The 14,537-nt window shown below is 41.6% G+C and overlaps 2 protein-coding genes across 2 annotated transcripts in view; one reads left to right on the top strand and one right to left on the bottom strand.

Annotated features, from left to right (window-relative positions):
• Positions 1-333: 333 nt before the first annotated feature.
• LOC109480862 (tripartite motif-containing protein 3-like) lies at positions 334-1,164 on the top strand. Its single transcript, XM_019783192.1, has one exon. The coding sequence runs from the start codon at positions 334-336 to the stop codon at positions 1,162-1,164; it is 831 nt and encodes a 276-aa protein (XP_019638751.1).
• Positions 1,165-4,026: 2,862 nt separating this feature from the next.
• Positions 4,027-14,537, bottom strand: part of LOC109480864 (zinc finger protein 782-like) — a 12,288-nt gene continuing 1,777 nt past the window's right edge. Inside the window, exon 2 of the mRNA XM_019783195.1 lies at positions 4,027-4,720. Coding sequence (XP_019638754.1) covers positions 4,437-4,720 — 284 coding nt within the window. The 3' untranslated portion in view covers positions 4,027-4,436. The remainder of the gene's footprint in view (positions 4,721-14,537) is intronic.

The raw sequence follows: 14,537 nt of genomic DNA, 5'->3' as shown, positions 1-14,537 counted from the left end.
CGATATCAGTGAAGCATTAGTACTGGGACGACATGTTTGAGTTTGTGTGTGTGTGTGTGTGTGTGTGTGTGTGTGTGTGAGTGTGTGTGTGTGTGTGTGTGTGTGTGTGTGTGTGTGTGTGTGTGTGTGTGTGTTCGTGTGTGTGTGTGTGTGTGTGTGTGTGTGTGTGTGTGTGTGTGTGTGTGTGTGTGTGTGTGTGTGTGTGTGTGTGTGTGTGTGTGTGTGTGTGTGTGTGTGTGTGTGTGTGTGTGTGTGTGTGTGTGTGTGTGTGTGCGTGAGTGTGTATATGTAAATGTTTTAAACTTCAGATTGGAAAACACTTTTTTATCACTCATGGCAAAAGGTTGTGACGTAAAGCAGGAGAGGATCTCGTTTGGCGGGTACGGAGCAGAACCTGGAAAATTCCAGGGGAACTTCGGAGTTGCAGTGTCTGCTGACAGTGAGATATTTGTGACTGATCAGTTCAACAAACGAGTCCAGGTCTTTAATATGAAGGGGACCTTTCTCCGCCTCTTTCCAACCGTCGTGCCGGGTGAAAGAAAGACAATGCGCCCTTGTAGTGTTTCTATCGATGTGGGCCCTGGCTACTTGTGGGTACTGGGGAGATACAAAGAAGCGCATGTGGTAAAGTACAGTAAGAACGGACAACCCATCAAAAAGTTTGATTTTATCAACAAGAGCGTCTATCCCGTCATCGCGATGGACGTGCGCAACAGTAAGGTTATCGTGGGAGACGGACAGAGAATTGTGATGTTTGATCCAAACGGCTCTCGCCTTTGGAGTTCAGAAGTGCGTCTGGGATACGGGATCGGGGGAATCACATCGGACAAGGAGGGAAATGTCATGCTGACGGATAGGCGTAAAACCATCCAGAAGTACATTCCCTCCGGAGTAAAGATATTTGAATTCGGCACCTCTGGAAAGGGGAAGGGGCAACTGAACTCTCCCAGAGGTATTTGTCTTGACACCTCGGGTCACATCATTGTGGCGAGCTATTTGAAAGACCGGGTAGACATGTTCACAAGCCAGGGCGAGTTTGTCCGCACCATCGCGGACATTAAATTCCCGGAGGCTGTCGCTATGGGACCATGTGGAGAGTTGGTGGTGACTAGCCCATATACAAACACTGTATCTATCTTCCCACGGCACATGGTGCTTCCTTGAAGCCCTAAATTGTGTTCACTTTATGGTTAATGTTGTTATCTCTGCACGACTGATTCTCTGTTGTTTATGTACCATACACATTGTATTATCAAATGGTGTCGTATAAGCCCACACGGACTAGGCGCGGGAAGCCTTATTCATTCATTGTAAAGCGTAGATTGTCAAAATTGTTGTCTTTAAGATGAAATCTTAGTGCACAAAATCGTACTCCAGATGTTCAGGTCCAGACCGGTGCCTAAAAAAGTCAGTGAAGGTTAGACCTCCAGGTAATAATATACGCCAAAAAGTGTTACTAACAAAAGGTAGTCATGATACTTGAAACGTTTGACCATTTCCAAAAGCATATATCCAGTTGCTTTAATAAGTAACTGTTTTTTGGCTGTTCCTAAACAATTATACAGATACAGTTATTAAGTACATGAGGGACCAACATTAATTTGTAGTCTCTTTTCACTCCAGAGTTTATTTGAAGTACATGTAAATATGTATATCCATATATTATTGAATTGCTTGTAGGCCTAGAGCGCATTGCAAACATGGCATAGTGGTGACATGTCCATGTAACTTTGTGGCTAAATAAAAAAAAAAGAAATGACTGCAATATTTTGGACTGTTGCTGGAAAAAATAACTATTACAAGAAATTCTGCTTACTGTATTGTCATCAAAGTATCACGACAGTGTCGAAAAATGTAATGAGAAGATGTGGTGAAAGGAAAGTATCAGAACAGGGCGACTACTGCTATTTATTTGATATGACGAATAAAAGACTTGTTGTTGTTACACTGTGTTCTTTTAATTTATTTGTTTCCTAACATTAAATTTGGTATTTCCTTAGTACAGTCCAAATCTTGGCATCTAGTTTTTTCAGCCCTTCATGTTTTTTATATCGCGCTTTCGCATCAAATTTAACGTCTCCAGTGCAATGGCAACCATCCATAACTAGAGTTCCACGACCTCATACCTTCGCCAAATGATGTTGCCCTTAGGCCTTGACGAATGTTGACGATTCGCATTGATTATGAAAATTAGGCATTCATTTGCATAAACACTACCTGCCAATGTTCTTCTTCTTCACAATTACACATGCCACACGTTTGAATAATCATATCATGGAAGGTAGCAGATTTATATCATCCCCTCATTAATTATGCTAATTAGCTGTTGATTTGCATAACTATCATTTTAATAGGTCAAGTATTCTTTAAGGTACCCACATATCAAAAATCATGATGATCCATCAATCGGTTCTTGAATTATCCTCCTTCGAATATTTTTCAACGAATGCTTCTGCAGTCCCAGAACAAGCCGCTAGGGGGTCCAAACCCATGTCATTTCTTTCCCAGCCAAAGAGCTACCTACCATCCAAATTTAGTGACCCTACCATGTCCAGATCACGAGATATCAAAACCGGAAGTTCAGCTGCAGTGTCATAACAAGCCGCCGGGGGGTCCAAAATCTAATCAGCTCCAGGTCTCATCAAGACCTACCCACCTACCATACATAAAGACAACCCATCTGAGCCTTCTTGAGTTATCGTGTTGACACACACACACACACACACACACACACACACACACACACGAACGCCAACGAAAACAAAAATTACTTGGTGTGGCCTTGTTTGGAAACAAGAGTTCAAAGATCTCATACCTTCGCCAAATGATGTTAACCATTTCGACTGAGGAAATTATATATTTTCCTCATTGATGATGAACATAAGATCCTCCGTTCACTTCCATCATGGATTGTATCAGTTGATCATTATAATTATTACCCACCCAATGACAGGCGGAAACCACGTGTAAAGCGCTTTCGCTGACTCCGTCTGAAAATGGCCTTTGTTGTCACTGCTATGACTCCTAGCTACGAGTTATCAAAATTCGTAATTACCTCCATGAAAAATGGAGGTATTGTCTTTGGCGTGTCTGTCTGTGTGTGTCTGTCTGTGTGTGTGTATGTGTTTGTGTTTCCGCACATTTGTAGTCAGCAGAACTTCATAACGCCTTCGTGGATTATGATGATATTTGGTATGTTGGTAAGTCTTAGGAAGATAAAGGTCAAGGCCAAATATGGGCCTCCTGGTGGATGACCATGGTACTGCAGCAGAACTTCCGGTTTATGTATCTTTTGTCCTGAACATGCTATGGTTTTGACTTTTTGGTGACAAATAACTTTTACTGTCAGAAATAAGTCTTGTGAGTTTGGTCCCCCTAGCAGCTTGTTCTGGAACTGCAGGGCACTTTCTGGCAAAATCTTTAAAAGTCAATAAGCACAAATAGGAACAGCATATTTTCATCATTTTTAGGGTGTAGGTAGCGGAGAGAGAGTTGTACATAATTGAATGCAAATTATGCAAATGGAGAGGTAAAGGGAGTGCAAGTGCGCCTACAGCGCCGAATACTGTACCGACATGCGCGGGTGTAGCCATGGCAACGAGTGTGCCGTGTGCAAAACCTACTTTGGCAGCACAAATCCTAGTAGTTTAAAGAGTTGATAATCACAAGATATAATTGAGTTTGTAGGACATATAGGCAAACACTTCGTGACAGGAACTACTAGTAGACACACAGGAAATCTAAGCTCGTACACACAACACTAACGTCTACATTCCAACTATTATGTACAAACACGGCACTAATGTCTACCTTTCAGCTTCAACTACTGTGTACAATCACTTACCGATGTTAATGACTGAGTATGCATATGTATATTATCCAGTCAATACTATAACGCTTACTATTCTCACTCTACAATTCTAGATAGCTAACATAGATTTTGATATCTGATATTACAACAAAGTATATGGGCTACTAAAAGCGAAACTAAGACTTATTCTTGTATTCTTGTAAATTATAGCCATAACTTAATTAGATATTAAAGTGAACAAGTATAGGGCTTTTTCTTGGGAAAAACCTTTGCCTACTTGCAAACATCATGAATTCTTATAGAATATTAAGCCTAAATGTTTATGAACATAACTCTCATATACCCTTAAGATTCGAATCGGGATACTAAGTGGCGAAACTGTAGTCAACAGCAGACTGTGCGTACTAATGTCACTACGAGATGGTCACAGTTGCAGACTTGGTGCCTCTGTGTGAATTCTCATATGTCGAGATAGGATAGCATTAGAGGTTGCAGAATAGCTACACTGGTCACACTTGTAGGGTTTTTCCCCTGTATGGGCACTTATATGTCGGGATAAGGTAATCTTTTGAGCTGTCCTGTATCCACCCTCCCCACACATGTAGGGTTTGTCACCAGAGTGCTTTCATAGATGTTGGTCCAAAGCAGATTTGTGTGCTGCAGAATAGTCACACTGGTCACACTTGTAGGGCTTTTCTCCTGTATGGGTTCTCATATGCATGGATAAGTGAGACTTCTGAGTTACCCTGTACCCACACTCCCCACACATGTAGGGTTTCTCACCAGCATGCATTGCTAGATGTTTGTTAAAAGTGGATTTCTCTGCAGCAGAATAGTCACACTGGTCACACTTGTAGGGTTTTTCTCCTGTATGGGTTCTCAAGTGTTTGGATAAGTTAAACCTCACAGCTGTCCTGTATCCACACATCCCACACATGTAGGGTTTGTCACCAGTGTGCTTTGATAGATGTAGGTTTATAGAAGATTTCCTTGCTGCAGAATAGTCACACTGGTCACACTTGTAGGGCTTTTCTCCTGTATGGGACCTCATATGTAGGGATAAACGAGACTTTTGAGTTGCCCTGTATCCACACTCCCCACACATGTAGGGTTTTTCACCGGTGTGTGTTGCTTTATGATCATCTAAGGTGAACTTCCGTGCTGCAGAATAGTCACACTGGTCACACTTGTAGGGTTTTTCTCCTGTATGGGTTCTCATATGATGGGATAAGTGGGACCTGTCACCTGTCCTGTACCCACACTCCCCACACATGTAGGGTTTTTCTCCTGTATGGGTTCTCATATGCTTGGATAGGTTGGACCTGTCACCTGTCCTGTACCCACACTCCCCACACATGTAGGGTTTCTCAGCGTTATTCAAGTTGACTTGTTGTGCTGCCGCCTGGTCTTCAGCATCGCTTGTTTTGCGGTCACAGTCGACCTGGGAAACCCCGTTTGGAGACCCATCACAGCAGTTCTGACCAACTCCGGTGGGAGACCCGTGTCCTGCCATTGCCAAGTTCAGCCTAACAAAGAAAAAAAATTATACAGATTAAGCGTTATAAGCTGTAAAGAATTTACAAGATCAGGTGGACAGATAGGATCTCCAACATTGAACTGTAGGATAGAGCAGGGCAAAAAACAGCTGAAACACAGATCCTTCAAAGGAAGTGGGGCTGGATAGGACACACCTTGAGGAAACCACCATCCAGTATCACACACCAGGCCCTAACCTGGAACCCACAGGGAAAAAGAAAGAGAGGAAGGCCCAGAAATAGTTGGAGAAGAGACACTGAGGAGGAGATGAGGAGAATAGCGAACAGCTGGGAGGACCTGAGGAAGACAGCCCAGAGGCGGGTGAAGTGGAGAGCCATCGTCGGTGGCCTATGCTCTGGCAGGAGCGAAGGGCCAAAGTAAGTAAGTAAGTTATAAGCTGTCAATGATAAAATAGAAGTTATAGAAAACAAGTTTTAAAAAAATTCTAACTTCACCAAGCTTTACAATTTTAACCTCATGCATTACAACGTAACCCAACATATTTCTAACGTGTTGTCTTTCTCGCATTTGAATAAATTTGCTTCTATGTTGTTCCAAAATCATAATTTGTGAGATCTTACAATCACTCACTCACACCACCAATCTCTTGAAACATTTCATATCATATTATTTATTACTTCTATGACAACGAACAATGGGTAAAATGACTCCATTCGCTAGGCTGGAAAGAGAGTCGGCAGTATAGCCTATAGGTTTGGTCACCAGGCTTCTCTATTTACTGTTTTTACAAATCAGTTCTACGCGTTTCTAGATTTTGTAATGTACGCCTTGTGCGATTCTTTACAATACAATTAACATTTCTATATAATTTCACGTACTCTAAAAAGGCCACTTTGCCTGATGCAAATGACGTACATGTAAGTGGCGAGGGTCGAACGTATGTTAGGTTTCGCCCCCCTCCCCCTTAAATTCCACGATATTCACATCCTGAAAACGCCTACAAATTATCATCCTACTGCGGTTCTTCTTCCACAGAAATGGTCTTAAACTATTCCCCTCAACATCACAATACTTTTCTGTCCGTTACTAAGCCTTACCTGCTTCCTATGATGGTTTTTCTCTTCACGTAAACCGGAACTCGGGCAGCTTTGTCCTTCCTGTCCTTTGTCCAAGAGGTCAGAGGTGAACTCAATCTGGGTCAAAGGTGAAATTGTGGACCTGATTACCCACATTGTACATTTGACGTCAGTTGGCACGTTACGTTTTCCTCATAATGTGAAAGTTCTGCGTTTAAAACCCACCACTTTAAGAACGTAACAAGCGTCTAACTTTTGTTTCTGATCTAATACGAAAGAGAGATTTTTAGGGAATAAATGTCAAGCCAAACTGTTTGGTCTGAATCTTGATTTCTGTGTTTTATGATCAACTCACCACCTCGGACAATATTCCATCCAAGGAAAAAATGCAACACAGAAGGAAACATTATGTTCAAGGTACTACACAATTTAATAATGTCAGTGAAAAATATCTAGATCTAGATACATCTTCGAAGAAACAACAACTACAAAACTGGAAATTTACTTGCATACAACCTATCGTCTACCTTTTCAATGGCGTAAAATTACTTTCTACTTTGGAAACTGAAGCACATCATTTATTTTACACTAATACAAATCATTAACCATTAGTTTTTGGGTTTTATCCTAACAAATCCTAGTAGTTTAAAGAGTATATATTAGTCAAAAGATATAATCGTGTTTGTAGGACATATAGCCAAACACTTCGTGACAGGAACTACTAGTAGATACACAGAAAATCTAAGCTCGTACACAAACACACAACACTAACGTCTACATTCCAACTACTGTGTACAAACACAGCACTAATGTCTACCTTTCAGCTTCAACTACTGTGTACAATCACTTACCGATGTTAATTACTGATTATGTATATGTATATTATCCAATCAATACTATAACGCTTGCTATTCTCACTCTACAATTCTAGATAGCTAAAATAGATTTTGATATCTGATATTACAACAAAGTAAATGGGCTACTAAGCGAAACTAAGACTTATTCTTGTACCTAAATTATAGCCATAACTTAATTAGATATTAAAGCGAACAAGTATAGGGGTTTTCTTGGGAAAAACTTTGCCTACTTGCACACATCATGAATTCCTACAGAATATTCAGCCTAAATCTTAATGAACATAACTGTCATATACCCTTAAGATTCGTATCAAAATATTAAGTAAAGAAACTGTAGTTAACAGCAGACTGTGCGTACTAAATGTCACTACGAGATGGTCACAGTTGCAGACTTGGTGCCTCCGTGTGAATTCTTTTATGTCGAGTTAGGGAAGACTTAGAGGGCTGCAGAGAAGCTACACTGGTCACACTTGTAGGGTTTTTCTTCTGTATGGCCTTCCATGTGTTTGGCTAAGGAAAACCGGTAAGTGGTCCTGTACCCACACTCCCCACACATGTAGGGTTTCTCACCGGTGTGTTTTGCTTTATGATCATCTAAGGTGGATTTCCGTGCTGCAGAATAGTCACACTGGTCACACTTGTAGGGTTTTTCTCCTGTATGGGTTCTCATATGTTCGGATAAGTGGGACTTTTTAGCTGTTCTGTACCCACACTCCCCACACATGTAGGGTTTCTCACCGGTGTGTTTTGCAAGATGTTTGCCCAAATCATATTTCCGTGCTGCAGAATAGTCACACTGGTCACACTTGTAGGGTTTTTCTCCTGTATGGGTTCTCATATGTTTAGATAATGTAGACTTGTAAGTCGCCCTGTACCCACACTCCCCACACATGTAGGGTTTCTCACCAGCGTTATTCAAGTTGACGTGTGCTGCCACCTGGCCTTGAACATCGCCTTTTTTGCTGTCACAGTTGACCTGGGAAACCCCGGTGGGAGACCCATCACAGCAGTTCTGACCAACTCCGGTGGGAGACCCGTGTCCTGCCATTGCCATGTTCAGCCTAACAAAAAAAATGAAGAAATTATACAGATTAAGCGTTATAAGCTGTCAATGATATGATAGAATTTATAGAAAACAAGCTTCAAAGAATTCTAGCTTCACCAAGCTTTACAATTTTAACCTTTAACAATTGTAACCCAACATAACTCTAACGTGTTGTCTTTCTCGCATTTGAATACATTTGCTTCTATGTTGTTCCAAAATCATAATTTGAGATCTTACAATCACCCACTCACACCACCGAGCTCGCTCAAAATATTTTATATCATATTATTTATTACTTCTACGACTACGAACAATGGGTAAAATGACTACATTCGCTAGGCTGGAAAGAGAGTCGGCAGTATAGCCTATAGGTTTGGTCACCAGGCTTCTCTATTTACTGTTTTTACAAATCAGTTCTACGCGTTTCTATATTTTGTAATGTACGCATCGTGCGATTCTTTACAATACAATTAACATTTCATATAATTTCACGTACTCTAAAAAGGCCACTTTGCCTGATGCAAATCGACGTACATGTAAGTGGCGAGGGTCCAACGTATGTTAGGTTTCGCCCCCCTCCCCCTTTAATTCAACGATATTCACATCCCCAAAATGCCTGCAAATTATCATCCTACTGCGGTTCTTCTTCCACAGAAATGGTCTTATACTATTCCAAGCAACATTAGAATATTTTTCTGCCCGGTTCTAAGCCTTACCTGCTTCCTATGATGGTTTTTCACTTCACGTAAACAGGAACTCGGGCAGCTTGGCCTTGTCCTTCTGACGTCTCGCGAGGTCAAAGGTGAACTCGATCTGGGTCAAGGGTGAAATTGTCGACCTGATTACCCACGTAGTACATTTGACGTCGGTTTGTACGTTATGCTTTCCTCATAATGTCAACGTTCTGCGTTCAAACCGACCACCTTACAACGTAACAAGCGTCTGACTTTTGTTTCTGATCTATTAAAAGAGATATTTGAAGGGAATGAATGTCAAGCCAAACTGTTTGGCCTGAATCTTGATTTCTGTGTTTTATGATCAACTCAACACCTGTGACAATATTCCATCCAAGGAAAAAAAGGCAACACAGAAGGAAACATCATGTTCAAGGTACAAAACTATTTAATAATGTCAATGGAAAATATCTAGATACATATTTGAAGAAAAACTACAACTACAAAACTGGAAATTTACTTGTATACACTATCGTCTATACCTTTTTCACTGGCGTAAATTTACTTCCTACTTTGGAAACTGAAGCACATCAGTCATTTTACACTGATACAAGTCAATACTATTAGCTTTTGGGTTTATTCATACAAATCCTAGTAGTTTAAACAGTTGATATTAGTTACAGGATATAATTGTGTTTATAGGACATATAGGCAAACACTTTGTGACAGGAACTACTAGTGAATACACAGGAAATCTAAGCTCGCACACACACAACACTAACGTCTACATTCCAACTACTGTGTACAAACACAGCACTAATGTCTACCTTTCAGCTTCAACTACTGTGTACAATCACCGATGTTAATTACTGATTATGTGTATGTATATTATCCAATCAATACTATAACGCTTACTATTCTCACGAAATCCTAGGTAGCTAAAAGTATTTTTCGTTTCAAAATAATTGATATTAAAACAAAGTATATTGGATACTAACTAAACTAAGACTTATTCGTGTAACTGAATTATAGCCATAACTTAATTAGATTTTAAAGTGAACAAGTATAGGACTTTTTCTTGGGAAAAACCTTTGCCAACTTGCAAACATCATGAATTCTTACAGAATATTCAGCCTAAATATTAATGAACATAACTGTCATATACCCTTAAGATTCGTATCAAAATATTAAGTGGCGAAACTGTAGTTAACAGCAGACTGTTCGTACTAAATGTCACTACGAGATGGTCACAGTTGCAGACTTGGTGCCTCCGTGTGGATTTTTATATGTCGAGATAGGATAGCATTAGAGGCTGCAGAATAGCTACACTGGTCACACTTGTATGGTTTTTCTGTTATATGGGTTCTCATATGTTGGGATAAGTCAGACTTGTGAGCTGTCCTGTATCCACACTCCCCACACATGTAGGGTTTCTCACCGGTGTGTTTTGCTAGATGTAAATCCAAAGAGGACTTGTGTGCAGCAGAATAGTCACACTGGTCACACTTGTAGGGTTTTTCTCCTGTATGGGTTCTCATATGTTCGGATAAGTCAGACTTTTGAGTTGCCCTGTACCCACACTCCCCACACTTGTAGGGTTTTTCTCCAGTATGGGTCCTCATGTGTCTAGATAAGTCGGACTTTCTAGCTGTCCTGTACCCACACTCCCCACACATGTAGGGTTTCTCACCGGCGTGTTTTGCTTTATGAACCTCTAAGGTGCCTTTCTGTGCTGCAGAATAGTCACACTGGTCACACTTGTAGGGTTTTCTCCTGTATGGGTTCTCATATTGTTCGGATAAGTGAGACTTTTTAGCTGCCCTGTATCCACACTCCCCACACATGTAGGGTTTCTCACCGGTGTGTGTTGCTACATGTTGGTCTAAAGTAGCTTTCTGTGTAGCAGAATAGTCACACTGGTCACACTTGTAGGGTTTTTCTCCAGTATGGGTTCTAATATGTCGGGATAAGTGGGACCTGTGAGCTGTCCTGTACCCACACTCCCCACACATGTAGGGTTTCTCACCGGTGTGTGTTGCTTTATGATCATCTAAGGTGCCTTTCTGTGTTGCAGAATAGTCACACTGGTCACACTTGTAGGGTTTTTCTCCTGTATGGGTTCTCATATGTCGGGATAAGCTGGACCTGTCATCTGTCCTGTACCCACACTCCCCACACATGTAGGGTTTCTCACCGGTGTGTGTTGCTTTGATTATCTAAGGTGCCTTTCTGTGCTGCAGAATAGTCACACTGGTCACACTTGTAGGGTTTTTCTCCTGTATGGGTTCTCATATGCTCGGATAAGTGAGACTTTTTAGCTGTCCTGTATCTACACTCCCCACACATGTACGGTTTCTCACCAGTGTGTTTTGCTAGATGTAAGTCCAAAGAGGACTTGTGTGCTGCAGAATAGCCACAATGGTCACACTTATAGGGGTTTTCTCCTGTATGGGTTCTCATATGTTCGGATAAGTGGGACTTTTTAGCTGTCCTGTATCCACACTCCCCACACATGTAGGGTTTCTCACCAGTGTGCTTTGCTACATGGCTGGTCCAAAGAGGATTTTACTGCTGCAGAATAGTCACACTGGTCACACTTGTAGGGTTTTTCTCCTGTATGGATTCTCATATGTTGGGATAAGTGAGACTTTCTAGCCGCCCTGTACCCACACTCCCCACACAAGTAGGGTTTCTCACCAGTGTTATCCAAGTTGACTTGTGCTGCCACCTGGCCTTGAACATTGCTTGTTTTGCTGTCACCGTCCACCTGGGAAACCCCGGTGGGAGACCCATCACAGCAGTTCTGACCAACTCCGGTGGGAGACCCGTGTCCTGCCATTGCCATGTTCAGCCTAACGAAAAATTAAGAAATTATACAGATTAAGCGTTATAAGCTGTCAATGATAAAATAGAATTTATAGAAAACAAGCTTCAAAGAATTCTTACTTCGCCAAGCTTTACAATTTTAACCTCATGCATTAACAACATAACCCAACATATTTCTAACGTGTTTGTCTTTCTCGCATTTGATTAAATTTGCTTCTATATTGTTCCAAAATCATAATTTGTGAGATCTTACAATCACTCACTCACACCACCAATCTCTTAAAACATTTTATATCATATTATTTATTACTTCTACGACTACGAACAATGGGTAAAATGACTACATTCGCTAGGCTGGAAAGAGAGTCGGCAGTATAGCCTATAGGTTTGGTCACCAGGCTTCTCTATTTACTGTTTTTACAAATCAGTTCTACGCGTTTCTAGATTTTGTAATGTACGCCTTGTGCGATTCTTTACAATGCAATTAACATTTCCATATAATTTCACGTACTCTAAAAAGGCCACTTTGCCTGATGCAAATCGACGTACATGTAAGTGGCGAGGGTCGAACTTATGTTTGGTTTCGCCCCCCTCCCCCTTTAATTCCACGATATTCACATCCCGAAAATGCCTACAAATTATCATCCTACTGCGGTTCTTCTTCCACAGAAATGGTCTTAAACTATTCCAATCAACATAGAATACTTTTCTGTCCGTTTCTAAGCCTTACCTGCTTCCTATGCTGTTTTTATCTTCACGTAAACCGGAACTCGGGCAGCTTTGTCCTTCCTTCGTCTCGTGAGGTCAGAGGTGAACTCGATCTAGGTCAAGGGTGAAATTGTCGGCCTGATTACCCATGTAGTATATTTGACGTCGGGTGGCACGTTACGTTTTCCTCATAATGTCAACGTTCTGCGCTAAAACCGACCAGCAAGACAACGTAACACGCGTCTGATTTTTTTTTGTTTCTGATCTAAAATGAAAGAGAAATATTTTTAATCAATATCAAGCAACACTGATTTCTGTGTTTTATGATCAACTCACTACCTCCGACAATATTCCATCTAAGGAAAAAAAGCAACACAGAAGGAAACTTTATGCTCAAGGTTCATAACAATTTAATTGGAAAGTTCTATGGATACATCTTGTAAAAGAAATGCAAAACAAACAAGATTTTTTCCTGCTACATCTTCATCTTCATCTTTGCCGGGGCTCTTAGATGTTGTGCAAGCCCCGGCTACACCCCCATATAGACCCTGTTGGGGCACTTTAGGGGGGGGGGGGGCTTGGTCTAAGGCGGGCAGGCCTCCAGCCTGGCCCGGAAGGACTCAACGGTGGGAGCCATGGTTACCGGGCCAGGCAAGGCGTTCCATTGTAGAATTGTGCGGGGAAAGGAGTATTTAGAGGTGTCTGTACGTGCGTTATACGGTTCGCTACCAAATGTAACTTCAGTAGTCAAATGTCGACGACTAAGCTTGGCCGGTCATGTAATACGTAGTGAAGAACCAGCCAGTAGGCTTTTACTCTGGAACCCTGATACCTGTAAGAGAAGAGTTGGACGCCCAAACATAACAGTTAAGAAACTTATTGAAACTGAAACTGGCTTGGAGGGACATGAACTTTTCTCAGTGATGTATGACAGACAGTTGTGGCGAACTAACTTTGTATGCTCCACCTTTACGGAGGATGAATGATGATGATGATGTACGTGCGTGTATGGGTTGGTATTTATACTGATGACTCCCTCGGGTACGCCCCTGAGCTGGCCTGGGCAGTTCATCTGTAGGGATTAGAATAATTTTATGCACTATTTTGTAAAAAGTTGTGAGGCGGGCTTTCCTCCTCCTTTCGGAGAGGAGGGGCCACTGCAGGTCGTTGAGCAAATTTTGTGTCACGCTACTAGTCCGCTGACAGTCATTTAGGGTCACTCGGGCGGCCCTGCGCTGGACGGCCTCCACCGCCTGTATCCCCTTGTTGGTATACGGGTCCCAGACGGTGACACTATATTCCAAGTGAGGCCGGACCAACGCTTTGTAACAGGTGGCCTTGACCTGTTACAAGGCTGCCCTAACTCGACATATGAAAATTCACACGGAGGCACCAAGTCTGCAACTGTGACCATCACGTTCTACCGTATGGGTTCTCATATGTCGGGATAAGTCAAACTTGTAACAGGTGCATTTTAACTGGTGTAAAATTACTTTCTACAGTTGGAAACTATTTAAGCACATCGGTCATTTTACACTTCTGCTAATCACTACAATCCAAGTTTAAAGAGCTGATATTAGTCAAAAGTTTAACTTATAATAATTGCGGTACGCAAAATCTTCCCATCAGTATAGTTTGTCTCTATTGATATCAATACTGATGTCACTACGACATGGTCACAGTTGCAGACTTGGTGCCTCCGTGTGAATTTTCATATGTCGAGTTAGGGCAGCCTTAGAGGCAGAAGAATAGCTAAACTGGTCACATTTGTAGAGTTTTTCTACCGTATGGGTTCTCATATGTCGGGATAAGTCAAACTTGTAAGCTGTCCTGTATCCACACTCCCCACACATGTAGGGTTTCTCACCGGTGTGTTTTGCTTTATGGACCTCTAAGGTGCCTTTCTGTGCTGCAGAATAGTCACACTGGTCACACTTGTAGGGTTTTTCTCCTGTATGGGTTCTCGTATGTTCGGATAAGTGAGACTTTTTAGCTGTCCTGTACCCACACCAAAGTAGGAAGTTATTTTACGCCATTGAAAAG

This window comes from Branchiostoma belcheri, unplaced genomic scaffold (genome assembly GCF_001625305.1).
Source record: "Branchiostoma belcheri isolate BF01 breed outbred unplaced genomic scaffold, Haploidv18h27 scaffold528, whole genome shotgun sequence".
Classification (NCBI taxonomy): Eukaryota; Metazoa; Chordata; class Leptocardii; order Amphioxiformes; family Branchiostomatidae; genus Branchiostoma; species Branchiostoma belcheri.
Note: the sequence above shows the minus strand (reverse complement) of the source record. Positions and strands in the feature narration are given on the sequence as shown.